At 34.4% G+C, this 14,155-nt stretch overlaps 2 protein-coding genes across 3 annotated transcripts in view; one reads left to right on the top strand and one right to left on the bottom strand.

Annotated features, from left to right (window-relative positions):
* P2RY12 (purinergic receptor P2Y12) overlaps positions 1-9,039 on the top strand; it is a 44,253-nt gene extending 35,214 nt beyond the window's left edge. For both annotated transcript variants that reach the window (XM_039855090.1, XM_039855091.1), the window contains exons 2-3: positions 5,771-5,934; positions 7,943-9,039. In XM_039855090.1, coding sequence (XP_039711024.1) covers positions 7,966-8,985 — 1,020 coding nt within the window. In that variant the 5' untranslated portion in view covers positions 5,771-5,934; positions 7,943-7,965 and the 3' untranslated portion in view covers positions 8,986-9,039. The remainder of the gene's footprint in view (positions 1-5,770; positions 5,935-7,942) is intronic.
* The window catches only part of MED12L (mediator complex subunit 12L), a 315,454-nt gene that overhangs the window by 77,076 nt on the left and 224,223 nt on the right, over positions 1-14,155 (bottom strand).

Raw genomic sequence — 14,155 nt, 5'->3', positions numbered from 1 at the left:
TCACTCCTCCCACCACCAAAAACACTCTTGACAGTCTCAACTTGAGTTGGGGAGATGCTAGGGGAAAATCACAGCAGCAGATCTCTCACTCTGTCACCTCCGTTTAGTGAAAGTCCTCACTACGGGGGGACAGGGAGGGGAAGAGAAACCTTTGGAGCATTCATCACAGTGTAATTCACTTATTTCTAGGTATCTGTTTAATGTCTGTCGTCCCCACTAGACTGTCAATTTTTTGAGGTAGAACTCCAGGTTTGTTGTAGTCACACCTATATTCTCCTTAATTAGCACCGATTAGGCACTTGACATTTATTGAATACATAAAATAACAAAAAAATAAGTGAACTAATGAGAAAATACATGACTAAAAGATTATGGAAGGGATGGAGAACAAAAGTTTTAGTTTTGTAGGAAACTTAACCTGATAGCGAAGTCCTGAAAAACTGAAGAGGAGAAATGAGAGGCAGAGAGAAAAAGCAAAAAAGTCTATAGGGTGTAAACCAGGTCTTAGTGGTGGGAATAAACAGTAAGAAGCAAAATCAAGAAGAATCTGAGGGAAGTTAGGAAAGGATTAGGCATTTGAATAAATGTGAACTCACTAGCAAAATATGTTGGGAAAAGACTAAGTAATAAGGGCAAGGAGCTCATAAACTCACCGTTAGGTGAGAGAAATTTTAAGGGGAGGTAGAAATGTTTTATAAGTATTTAGTAGGTGGTTTGACATGAGGACTAATATAGAGGTGACAGCTTAGGGATAAGAGCAATATGTCACTGGGAGGGCTGCAAAACCCCCATGTTCTCTTCGAAAGGGGAAACGACAAAGAGGGCTGAGATAGTGAAGGGGATAAATAAGCCATCAAATGATGCACACGTACTCTCCAGAATTAATAAGAGTACCAGATAAGTCAGAGTCACAGAAGTTGGAGAGGGGACACTTAACAATGAGAGCCATCAACAATAGGAAATACAGTGAAAAAGTCATAATAGATAATGGCCTCTCTGGCTTGTTTATTTGAAAAACCACATGTGAACCTCAAAAGAGAAGTTTCTCTAGAGTGGTGGGGCAGAAGCAGGAAACGGGGAGTTCAAGTAAGACTATATGGTGAAACGGTAAAGAAAGTAGCCCACGTTTACTAGTAGCTGGACATGAAGAACAATAACTTGAGATGAAAAAGAAAGTTGAATTAGGATGATCGATGGCAAACTCTTGTTTCGAAGATCTGTATCAAATAGAGTTTCCATTAAAAAAAAAAAAACAGATTGAAAGGCAGGTAACTGATAAAGGAGATAGAAAACAACAGCTTCTTGTCTGGATTAACTTGGAAAGAAAGACAGGCACATCTTTTTACTTAACCACAGGGATAAAAAAAAAAAAAATTGGTGAAAACACACTCAGGGAAATTTACAGGTGAAGTGAGGAATTTGAAGAAGCTTGTAACAGTTCATTGGCCCCAATACGCTCAGGGAGTTGGGACAGAAGTAAAATCCTATGTTGAGAGTGAAGGCTTAGAATTAAAAAGGAAGAGCGGCATACAGTTAGCTGAAAAGAACCATCGGTCAACCTCTTATATGGGATGTGAAGGCCATATTTGCTTCTGATGGCTCATATTTTTAGGAAAATCATGATAGCTGTTACTAGTTTTCAAACGGAAAAGCAAAGACTTTTAAATGCAACTGTTTTTTGGAAGCCTACAAAATTAGTTTGTTAGTTTTTTGGTATATGTAGAAAATGTACAGGTCTTCTAATAGCAACTTATACTATGTGAGAATAAACGCAACCTAAGAAAATGGACCAAATAGTCCTAAAGGTAGAAAAAACCCTCATATTGCATAGTTTTAAGTAATGTTAATGATTGGAGATCAGTATCAAAGAATTACTCTATTATATATTCCCAGAGGGACACATTTGTTGGGCAGCAGAATCAACTAGAGAATCCACAGAAGTCTAGCCATCCCTTTCATACCAGCCCACTTCTGTCTTTGGGCTGAACAGCTCATCTCTCCTGTAAACTGAGTTCTGAAAATCTCATCCTCCAGATCGATTACTTTCTTTCTCCAAATAATATATCACAAAGTGATAAGGAACGAGGAGGATGCATGTCCAAAAACCCTGGAAGGCCTACTATACTACAGAAATTAAAACACGTCTCTTGAGCTAGAAGGAAGAATTAAAGTTAAGTGAATTGAAGTCTGCTCTAAGTCATCTTCATTTCTTTAAAATAAGTGATTAGAAATGTTGCCAAAACATGTGTGTGTTCACAAAGATGTGATAATGGCGGTGAGATTATCAGAGCTATGTACTCTACTTATTCATATTTTCTGATATTTCTACAGTGACCCAATAATCGCAGAATTTTAAAATTACTAAGTTAGTGTTCTTTTTAAAGGGAAATAAGAATCCCACTCTGAATGTGCTTCTTTTTCTTCCAAGCACATCAATGAAAAATTGATGAAGTAGATGCAACTGTCCTTCTGATAAAACAAAATATAACATTTCATACTTCCCCAACACTCTTTAATTTTATGTTTAAATATTCAAATGAAAACCCAGTATACATCATAAAGTAAATTATACACAGCATCCTACCTCATCTTGAAGTAGTAAAAAACTTTTTTTAAAAACAATGAATTTATTTACATGAAATTTTATTTTAGTTAAGCCATTAAAATAAAGAACTCTTAAAAGAAGTCTCCAACATTTTTTAGCTGAATTCTTCAATACACCACATTATTGTGTTTAGCATAAAATGACTTCAAATAAATATTTCATTGGTAATAAGCCTTGGACTGGGGTGGAAGAATGGGTGTACACATGTATAGGGAGACTGTGTTAAAGTGACAAGAAATTAGCAGCGTCTTCTCGTGAGTAACTCCACCTGAATTAGAGTAAATTTTACTTTAAAGAAAATAGCAGATTCCTTTAATTTAATTTGCATAGAAAAATCTTTGTTCTACAATAGCTGATAGTCCACAGTATGTCTAAAATGAGGCCTTTATGCAAAAAACTCAGTGTGTCCTAGGAGCATAATGGATGTCAAGGGATTTAACCATACATACTGAGTATTTCAAGCAAAACACTCGAGACAGGTTGAGTTAACAAACAGCTGGATCAACAGAGTTAGCATTCTCTTTCACTAAATATCCTAATGCCCAAGACTCTTTTCCCTTTGGGATTTATTTGTCTTATATCTAACCTAAATTTCTATACACTGACAGGTAAAGCCAAGCTGGATGACATAAGCAAGCACTGCCATAAAATGCATGTGTTCAATCAAAACATTCACTATGTCAAAATGACCACATTTAGAAACCATATCAGAACTAAAATAGCCTAAAAGATAATCAAATGGTTTAATTATCTGCACCTTCCTGCCTCAACCTGGTTCCCCAGGGACCACCATGACCTACCATTTCAAGAGCCCTCTGGGTTCAGAGTAATCTCATTTGAAGTAAATATTTTCAGATGAGCAGACAACCTTTTGCAGACTTGGCAAAATAAATAAACCAATTAAACCACTTACATGTAAAATAATCTGGGGTATAAGTTTATTTTTCTAAGTTATCTCAATCAGAGTAAATAACCAAATCAATCAAAGCTAGTCCTGTTCTCAATAGTAATACAATTACAAACTGCATGTGGCGTTGTTTACTTATGAGAGCTCAAAGTGTACAACTTGCTCTACTTCTATTTGGATAACATACTTTTGTAACCTGAGACCATTCTCAAAAAATTTTAGTCACTTTCAGGGACAAGTGGTCTAAATGGGTAATTGGCTGTCATCCTCCAATGAGAAAATATTATCAGAGAAGGTTCACAGACAGGTGTGGTTGTGAGTTAAAACTAAAGGAAAGAAAAAGTTAGTTTAGATAAAGAGCTGGAGCCTGTCCTTCCACACCTTCACCCCAATTTGAAGTTCTCTAGGAATCTGGAAATACAAATTCTCAGTAAAGCCTATGATTTAAGTGTCCTGAATTAGTGTTTCTTTAGTATAACACATTAATTTATTGAAAACAGTAATAATTTTTTTTCACAACTCTTGTTTCATCTGAAGACCTTAGAAAGGCTTCATAAACATCCTTTAGAATTTACAATTTGCCTTAAAGGCAAGTATGACTCCTATTTTCTTGAAAGAGGTGTGGCCATTCCATTCATGGCATTCACCTCTCACTCCTGGGCCTCAGCGTGAGGTAGGGGTTGTGGAGACAGTGAGATGGGGAAGATTTTCAGGTACACAGTGACAATGAATGCAGCAGGTTCTGGAATCAGACAGCATGGGTTGGAGTTGGGTCTCTAATTAATTTACTGCTCTGCTTCTTAGCTTCCCTCATTCAGAGAATAGAAACAATATGAACATCTACTTCAAAGAGTAGTAGATTTTATAACATAAGTTAATTCATGACAATCTAAGAAATCGAACTTTGACTATCATTATTCTGAATTGTATGTAGCACAAAAGTTCTGTCAAAGCACAGTTTTGTGTCTCCAAATCAACAAATAAAATGTTTACTGCAACAATCATATTTTAAAATAAAAATAATTTAATACCCACTTTTTCAAGAATTTAATAGCAAACTAACACCTTCTAAATGACTAACAGAGCAGAATCATTATGTAACTGAAATTTCTGAATGAAATGACTCAAATTCATAGCTTGATTTCAAATTCTTATTTCCAAAAAAACTCTTCAATTTAAATCAAGGGTGCTTAAACTTTAGTGTGCATGAGTATCACATAGGAGGCTCATTAAAATACAGATGAGGGGTACACTCCAGAATTTCCAACTCATTGGGGCTAGGTTTGGTGCCTGAGAATATGCATTTCTCACTATTTCCCAGATGAGGCCTAGCTGCGGTTCCGCACTTGGAGAATCACTTTTGAAGATTAACAAATGCAGAGACAGGCACATGCAAAACACAAAATAAAGAAATAACTGAAACATATGTTCACAGCGAAGGCATCTACCCAAGTGGTTCTTCTGGTAACAGAAGATTACAGTTCAAAATATTGTGTGTATGTGTGTGTGTGCACACACACACGCACACGGGTTCATAATATTTATATCACAGTAATAGTGATACAAGGATCCCTTAATTTGATATTTTTCCCCCCAAACCAAAAGCTAGGTTAAAAGGAAAAAAATTATTTGTTAAGTTCTATTCAAGAAAAGCATGAAAGATACTTTATATAATAAGCCTGGCAATGGATACAACTGTTTTTCTTTCTAATGTAATTTTGGAATCTTATCATTTGTAATGGGAGGAAACTGTTTCCCCTACAAAGAGTTGATCAAACACAGATTTAAAATAATGACATTATTAACCAGGAAAAAAAGCAAAGAGCAAGAGACTTAATATCCCTAACAAGCACACATTCTGAGTTAATGTAATTTACTCGTTAAATTGTAATATATCACCCAGTGTTGAGGACAATATGTTTTCAGGTAAACAATCATCCGAGAAAGCAAGCTTGCAACCTTTTCCAGGAAGCAGACTTCGAAGGGCTTGGATTTAACATTTGCATGGAAAATAAAATAACTCGTAAAGCCTCAACTCTATGGCAGGTTTCAGTAAAAAGCTGCAAGATTTTAAATTGCCTTTTAAAAAATGACTTTTCGCCCACCCTGCCCCACATTTCCCAAGGAAATAAAAGCAGAAGTTGTAAAAGTGGCCAACCGGAAATCCAGCGTCTGCATAGCTTTCAGTCTACAGCCTTTGAAGGTAACTTCTGATTGTGAAGTTCTCTCTTACTCTCTCCCGCCCTCTTTCTCTCTAGAACTCTCAAGATTTTACTGATAAAAACTCAGGAAATTATCATAAAGAGTCTTAACAACTAAGCTAAGACATTAAAAAGGAAAACACCAGATGCGGCTCTGCAGGTTGGAATAACCATCGCTTACTGGACTCATTCAAACCCTTCAGAACCAACAGAGTAACCAGGTAACTTTACATCTAGAAGTGTCTGACAAATATGATGTACATGTATGTTTTTTCAAGCTTTCTTAAAATTGGAAACTTTTAATAACAATATCAATTTTTGATGAATGTCAGCAATATCCAGAGGATATCAGAAATATCCTCTAATTATAAAAGAAAATGTTCTTTGTGATTCAGTATTTTGTTTAATAAATTTACCATGAGTGATTTTATACAAATTTATTTTCACTTTTAAAAATTCTTATAGGCAGTTATCAGTCATTTCTCCTTGAAACCCTAAACTGGTACTAGAATAAATGAAGTCCAGGAATAAGGATAGTGCAGAAAAAGTGACTGTGAATAGAAAGAAAAAGTTAAAAGGCAAGCACTTCTTTGGAATAAAAATTAAAATATAAGCTGCATTAAGGGTGTTAGAGATAAACATTAACTTCTTTATGAAAAAAATAATTTATACAGAGCATGACAATAAACTACAAACGGTCTTATTTATTTTATCTTAAATGTAAAATGACATTTAAATATAGAGGGAGCTGAAATTTTCAGTATCAAGAACATTTGTTAAATAAGTTATGGTCTATGCAAAATAATCATTCCCAAAGTAGAATTTCCAAAACCATCAGAGAATACACAACTAAAAGCAAATAGCGATAACAAGAAAGATTAAAATTAGTGTATCAATTAAATATTGTATCAATTACTTGTATGGGTTAAATACTGGTTTTTACTTGTTCGTTTGTTTTAAGTTAAACAGGTGAGGAGGTGTTGAAAATAGAAGCCATAATTGTGACATGAATCTTAATTGTTTTATTTTCAGTAATTAAAGGATGGAAAAAAACTCCATCGATGTTTTGGGGGAATTTAGTGCTATCTTTATGTGTTATATTTCAATCTTTTCCATGGAAGTTTTTTTTTAAAAAGTAGGTATTTGTACTTTTAACATTACTGTGTCTTATATTTAAGAATAATATTTTATGTAGAATCAATTCCATTTGTCTTGGATGAAACAAAATTACAAATTTCACTTTAGGTTTTAAAACCTGGATGCCAGATAATACAGTCAAGTAACGTCTTAGTTTTCTTTATTTATAGCTGCCTGCTGGGGTATAATAACCCATGGAACCAGACATGGACATGGTTTCGATATTTTATTTGAGCTACCATTATATACTTTATAAACCTAGAAAGTATGCCTTGGCTGTTTTGAGGAATGCCAGCTGATCCACATACAGAGGTCACATCCTTATTTTTTTTTACTGTTTTAAAATTTGTACTGAATAATATTCAAGAAAATATACGTAATAACTTCAAACATACTGAACAAAACTGGAAATGAGATATATATGGCTAAAATATTTGGACCTAAAGAAGAGTCCCTATGAGGACGATTTTTGATGAAATGTCAGCAGTATCCAGAGGATATCAGAAATATCCTCTAATTATAAAAGAAAATGTTCTTTGTGATTCAGTATTTTGTTTAATAAATTTACCATGAGTGATTTTATACAAATTTCTTTTCACTTTTAAAAATTCTAATAGGCAGTTATCAGTCATTTCTCCTTGAAACCCTAAACTGGTACTAGAATAAATGGAGTCCAGGAATAAGGATAATGCAGAAAAAGTGACTGTGAGTAGAAAGAAAAAGTTAAAAGGCATAGAAAAGTTAAAAGCTGGAGAAGAACAGAGCACAGCTCAAATATTTCTCTTCATGTCCTAATATATAAACATATGTGCGCTTTTGCCCAAGATAAAAAAATATCCTATTAGAGGCATTCAACAAATAAGAAATACCAAGTATCCATACCTCTCAGACCATTTTACTTTGCTAGAGATAGAATATGTGCCATAATGAAATAATTTGAGATTCAGTTTTCCGTGTTCTTACTAACTGCCACAACAAGGATCAAAACCCTTAATTTTTAAAGAAGGCCTGTCCAAAAAAGTTACGCACAGAGATAAGAGCGAAATCTGTCATGCTGGACTGAAAATAATCACGCCCTCTCTCCTCCTCTAGGTAGCAGAGAAGAAAGGCAAGCCATGGACAACCTTACCTCTGCAGCTGGGAATGGCAGCCTATGTACCAGGGACTACAAAATCACCCAGGTCCTTTTCCCGCTCCTCTACACTGTCCTGTTTTTCACTGGACTCATCACAAATAGCCTAGCAATGAGGATTTTCTTTCAAATCCGCAGTAAATCCAACTTCATTATTTTTCTTAAGAACACGGTCATTTCCGATCTTCTCATGATTCTGACTTTTCCATTCAAAATCCTCAGTGATGCCAAATTGGGAACGGGACCACTGAGAACCTTTGTGTGTCAAGTGACCTCTGTCACATTTTATTTTACAATGTACATCAGTATTTCATTCCTAGGACTGATAACTATTGATCGCTACCAGAAGACCACCAGGCCATTTAAAACATCCAACCCTAACAATCTCTTGGGGGCTAAGATTCTCTCTGTTGTCATCTGGGCTTTCATGTTCTTACTCTCTTTGCCTAACATGATTCTGACCAACAGGAGGCCGAGAGACAAGAATGTGAAGAAATGCTCTTTCCTCAAATCAGAGTTTGGCCTCGTCTGGCACGAAATAGTCAATTATATCTGTCAAGTTATTTTTTGGATTAATTTTTTAATTGTTATTGTATGTTATACACTCATTACAAAAGAACTGTATAGGTCATATGTAAGAACAAGGGGTGTAGGCAAAGTCCCCAAGAAAAAGGTGAACGTCAAAGTTTTCATTATCATTGCTGTATTTTTTATTTGTTTTGTTCCCTTCCACTTTGCCCGAATTCCCTACACCCTGAGCCAAACCCGGGATGTCTTTGACTGCTCTGCTGAGAATACTCTGTTTTATGTGAAAGAGAGCACTCTCTGGTTAACGTCCTTAAACGCATGCCTGGATCCATTCATCTATTTTTTCCTTTGCAAGTCCTTCAAAAATTCCTTGATGAGTATGCTGAGGTGCCCCAATTCTGCAGCATCTCCACCCCACGAAAATAGGAAAAAAGGACAGAATGATGGTGACCCAAGTGAAGAGACTCCAATGTAAACAAACTGAGGTAATATTTCAATCTATTAGTATTTGTAACTTCCTAAAAGGAAAGCACTGTGTAAAAATATTAATACTAAGAAGTAGCTGAGTTAGTAAGAATGACTCTTGAAACAATAGAAGACTACAAAAATAATTCTCTTTTACTTTCCAAGTATTAAAAGTTATCTTAAAACGCAGAAAAACAATGTAACACGTAGCTGTGTAGCAAAACAAACTTACATCTAGTCACCATGCTACATGCAAAGCTACACAGAATTCATGAATTGCAAAGTTTTGGAAAGATGGGTAACCACATAATATCTACCGTAATTCTTTAAATATATTATTAATCACGATGTGACTATCAACTAGTACTCTATAAGCAACAAAGGAATGATGATAAATCTGATAAAATTTTCTGACCCAAAATTATACTTATTAAGATGTACATACATCCTAGTCCTCTAATCAAGTGATGACCTATTGTGATATTGTAAAAATTTAAGTGGGTGGGACACATAAAGAATAATAATTACTAATTTTTAATTATTAACAAACACCTAAAATTTAAACTAATTGAAATAGTAACAGATTGAACTGAATTTAAAATTTTTTTCACTGAAAAGATAGAGGTTTAAAAACTGCTTTCCCAATAAAGAGTAGAAATAGAAAATAAAGTTATTAGAATAAGAAGAGTGATTTTTATGGCTTTCTAATACAAAAAAAAAAAAATAGACTATTTCCTTAACACTAGAGAAACCAGTTTTACTAATATTCTGACAACTTTAGTAAATACAATAACTATCATTGACACTTACCTTTAGTAACCAGCTGCTAGAAACTACCTGCTACTTGGGTTAATGAACATTTCCCTTAGTAAGAAAACCAAAGTTAAATGTGATTATGCAGTTGCACAGCATAATTATTAACAAGAAAGTGATTAAAATGTTTAGAACTAGCTGTTTATTTTTAGTGTGTATAACAAAAAATTTACATTAAACTCTAAATCACACTTTGTTGGAATTTCTTTGTTTAAAGATATTAGATACTCACCTCCTATATACTCCTACCTCACAAGTCAAACTCTCTTAAGAAAGAATAGTTGCCAACACTGCTTTTGACACAATACTAGACAAAGTCTCTTCTGAAGGTGACATCTCACATCAATTAGTTCATATGTAAATGAAAAAAATAGGTCAGACTTAAAATGTAAACTGATTCCACACAAGCCATATTATCCATATTATTTTTAAATATAAACGACATATTTAACACACCTGAAATTTTACATCATTTATCTCAATAATTTATGATCCTCAGAAGTGATTCACAAACAGAGGGCATCGATACTGATATCTAAATGCAAAAAGAAATTAAAAGGTTGAGTTGTAGCATAAGGAAATTCACTGAACTTCAACAGTTAATTTATCTAAATACCCCACAAGGTTTGCTGTGCTGAATTTCAGTAAAAATTGAACTCATTAACTCTCTAAATGGTTATCAATTCTCAAGCAGCCACATTTTCCTTCTCTGGCACTGCTACAAGCGAGCACTGGATGTCAGTGTTGATGCACATGGAGACATGTGTCCAAAAAGATGTGTATTCTAGGTATCATTGGAACAACAGTGTAGCCATTTCTGCCAGGAAACTAATGAGTTCACTCTAATGTCATATGCATAAATGTGCATGTTGTGTAAGAATATCAGGATATTTGAGTTGCAAATGAAGCTCAAATATCTGACCACCTTATTTTGCATATGAGAAAAATGAAGGGCAGGTCCAATCCTCAACCCATCCAAGCCAGGGTAGAGAGTGGATTAAAGCTGACCACATCACAGTGCCAGGACCGCATGAGGCATTGTGAGACTGTAGAGCGGAAAAAGACTTTCCTAAATAATCTTTCGTTTTGGATTAAACCTGATGAGATGTCATCACTGACATGACAATTTTCACAAAAGAGACAAAAAGCAAACCAGAAATACTAATGTTATGATGGTTCTTTTGTAAAAAAACTGTTGTGTATGAGATTATCTATGTTTATATATGTGAAAAAACTTACATTAAACTCTAAATCACACTTTGTTGGGAATTCTTTATTCAAAGACGTTAGACAGTACATACTCCTATATCAAACATCATTCAGGACAGATTAAGAGATCAGTATTTATGGGGTACTCATTATACATAGAACATGTCACTATCTCCAGCTTTGGGAATTTTAATATACATAATATACCCCACATTTCACAATAACTTTAAAAAAAAAAAATACAGCCAAATTTTGTGGACTGTGGTCCAAAAGTTGAAAAGTTCAGAAACAAGACAAACAAAATGTAGAATTGTCCAAAGCCTTTGTGGCTAACAAGTCCAAAGGATGTTGGTAACTGGTAGTTTCAGTGATTGCCCATAGAAACAGTCCAAAGCAGGTGTGGCAATCTATAGCCTGCAAGACAAATCTAGCCCATCATGTGTTTTTTGTACAGCCTGTGATCTAAGAATTGTTTTTACATTTTCAAATGTTTGGTGGGGGGAATCAGAAGAGTAAAAGTTCATATTGCATTAAAGTTATATGGAATTCAAGTTTCAGTGTCCTTAACAAGGTTTTGTTACAACACAGCTACACTCATTCAGGTTTTACCAATGGCTGGTTTTTTGCTACAACACCAAGGTTGAGTAATTGTGTTGGAGACTACGTGGTCACAAAACCTAAATATTTACTAACCAGCTCTTTAGATAAGATTAACAACCCCTAGGCTAGAACTTTAAAAGCAGGAGAAAACCCCTATGCAGAAATAGAAACCTCTCTTCATGCATTTATGTACTGCAGTAGCTTTGTACTGAAAACAACTGTAGATTCTAGTAGCTGATCTAAGTGATGGCTGTTGGCTGGTAACGCCCAAAGTGAAATTAGAATGATGCCAGGGGGAACGAAACGTGGAAACTTATAAGAGAAACACTTGACTTTTTAAAAAATGAGAAAGGGGCTTGAAAAATCAATTTCTAGGAGAAATACAAATTGATAAAAATATAAATATATATATATATGTCACTAATAAGCAAATAAATTTATATTTAAAAAATGGGTTTTTTTCACCTATAAGTTTAGAATTGATTTAAAAGATTTTAATAACAGTGCAGAATCTCACTCAGTGAAACTGCAAACTGGTACAATCTTTCTGGAAACCTATTTGAAAATACCATTCAACATTTTGATGCATAGCTTTTGATTTAGCATTACACTTCTAGAACGCTTTCTACAAATATGTTGGAACAAATGCACAAAAACGTACAGGCATATACGTGCTCTACAGTATTGTTTTTTAAAAAACTGGAAAAATATACCTATCATTAACGGCTTAACTACACTATGGTTAACTTTATATAGTATAACCTTTTCAAAAAATTAAGGAAGTTATCATGTACTAACGTAAAATAAAACAAAAATCCCGTAAGTCAATAAATGTAAATTTGCATATTTTCACACATACTGGTATGTCTATGTAGGAGGGGATTAACTTTCATTTTCTACTATATACACGTCTATATCTGAATTCTTTAAACTTGTTTTCCTTTTACGATGAAAATATAAAATTGGATATTCATATAAATGTTTTAGATAATACTGTAAATGCATTGCCCAATTCCAGTTACACGCAGAGGTTTTACAATATTGAATTTAATTACAGACACAGACCATTACATTTAATGTTAAATTGCATAACTTATTTTAGCTTGCTATTACAGCTTTCACTTTCGATTAATCCAGTGTGGAAATTTTTTAAAATTTCATATAATCTAAGAAAGTACCATGTTATACATTGAAGGGAAGTAAAGCGCTCTTCTATGAGAACAGAAATTCCTACTTTGACTTTCATTCCAAACAACAAAAGCAAATACTTCCTCATCTTTTCAGATATTGATTGTAGTTGCTAGTTAGCACATTAATAGGAATCTTTAGACTGTTAAGTCTGATCCAAAGGAAAATTCCCAAGGAGACTACAAATGGAAAAAGTACTTTATACCATTTGGCAGGCTTCTAGTTTCTAATTTCTATTATATCTTCTTTGATTCTCTCCTGATTATATTTCTTTGAACCAATTTGTATTTTTAACCTTACACTTGGAAGCAAGAAGTTTCACGAGTTCATACACTTTACAGTTGTTTGTTTCTTCTCATTTATCAGTTGGTCATATCCAGCTCAAAAACTCTAAAATTTGGTAAACAACTCCATGTTCACTCCATCTGTGGTTCTTAACAGTCAGGAAAGTTAGGCAGGTTCTAAGCATGGGCTCTGGAACCAGATTATGTGGGTGTGCAGTGGGCTTAGGCTGCACAGCTTTAGGAGAATTGCTTAACTTTCGCATTTCAATTTTCTCATCTGTAAAATGGAACTGATCTCTGAGGATTGTTGTAAGCATTAAATAAGATCATACTTTCCCTTAGAACAGCACAGCTGGTGTGATTTTATAAATCACTATATTCCCTTTGAACCCGATAGGATTTTAAATGTTTAGTTTATTCCCATTTGGCAGGCTCCTAATTTCTGGGATTTCTTCCCTCCTGTCTTTCATGAGCTATACTCACAGTTGTACCTGGTATTCCACTTTTCTTTTAATTTCATTTAAAAAGAGATATACTAACAGCTGTCATGTGACAGGCCTTAATTCTCCACATTTGGTGAATAATCACGCTTTTTATCCCCTTAACACAATATAGCAGATACTATTATTTTCATTGTAAAGATGAGGCAGTGGTTTCATAGAAAGCATAAATAATTTGCTCAAGAAAAGTAACAGTTGGAATAAGGAATTGAACTCCTGCACTCTGGCTCCTGAGGTAGGCAGTGCTCCTATCTGCTCTGCTGGGCAGCCTTTCAGAGGGCACAGGGCAAAAGACCTCCCCTGGGGGGCATAGGAACTGGTGAGAACAAAGGGAAAGTTGGCTAATACATATTAAGCACATAGACATATGGGGATGAGTGATCTGTTGAATATTTACTATGGTCAAACATTTTGAAACCTACTACATTTAAAAGAACACGCTTTCATAACTATAGAAATGGGTACTATACAAGTTCCTGTTTTGAAAGCTTCACACAATTCAGCCTTTTGAAACTTGACCAAAACGTGATTTCCAGTTTTCATATTATAAAATTATCTTGTACAGCATTTCCCTTGTTTAAACTGA

Source organism: Pteropus medius, unplaced genomic scaffold (genome assembly GCF_902729225.1).
Source record: "Pteropus medius unplaced genomic scaffold, Ma_sr-lr_union100, whole genome shotgun sequence".
In the NCBI taxonomy this organism is placed as follows: Eukaryota; Metazoa; Chordata; class Mammalia; order Chiroptera; family Pteropodidae; genus Pteropus; species Pteropus medius.
The sequence above is the reverse complement of the archived record's forward strand: the minus strand, read 5'-3'. Positions and strand labels throughout refer to the sequence as shown.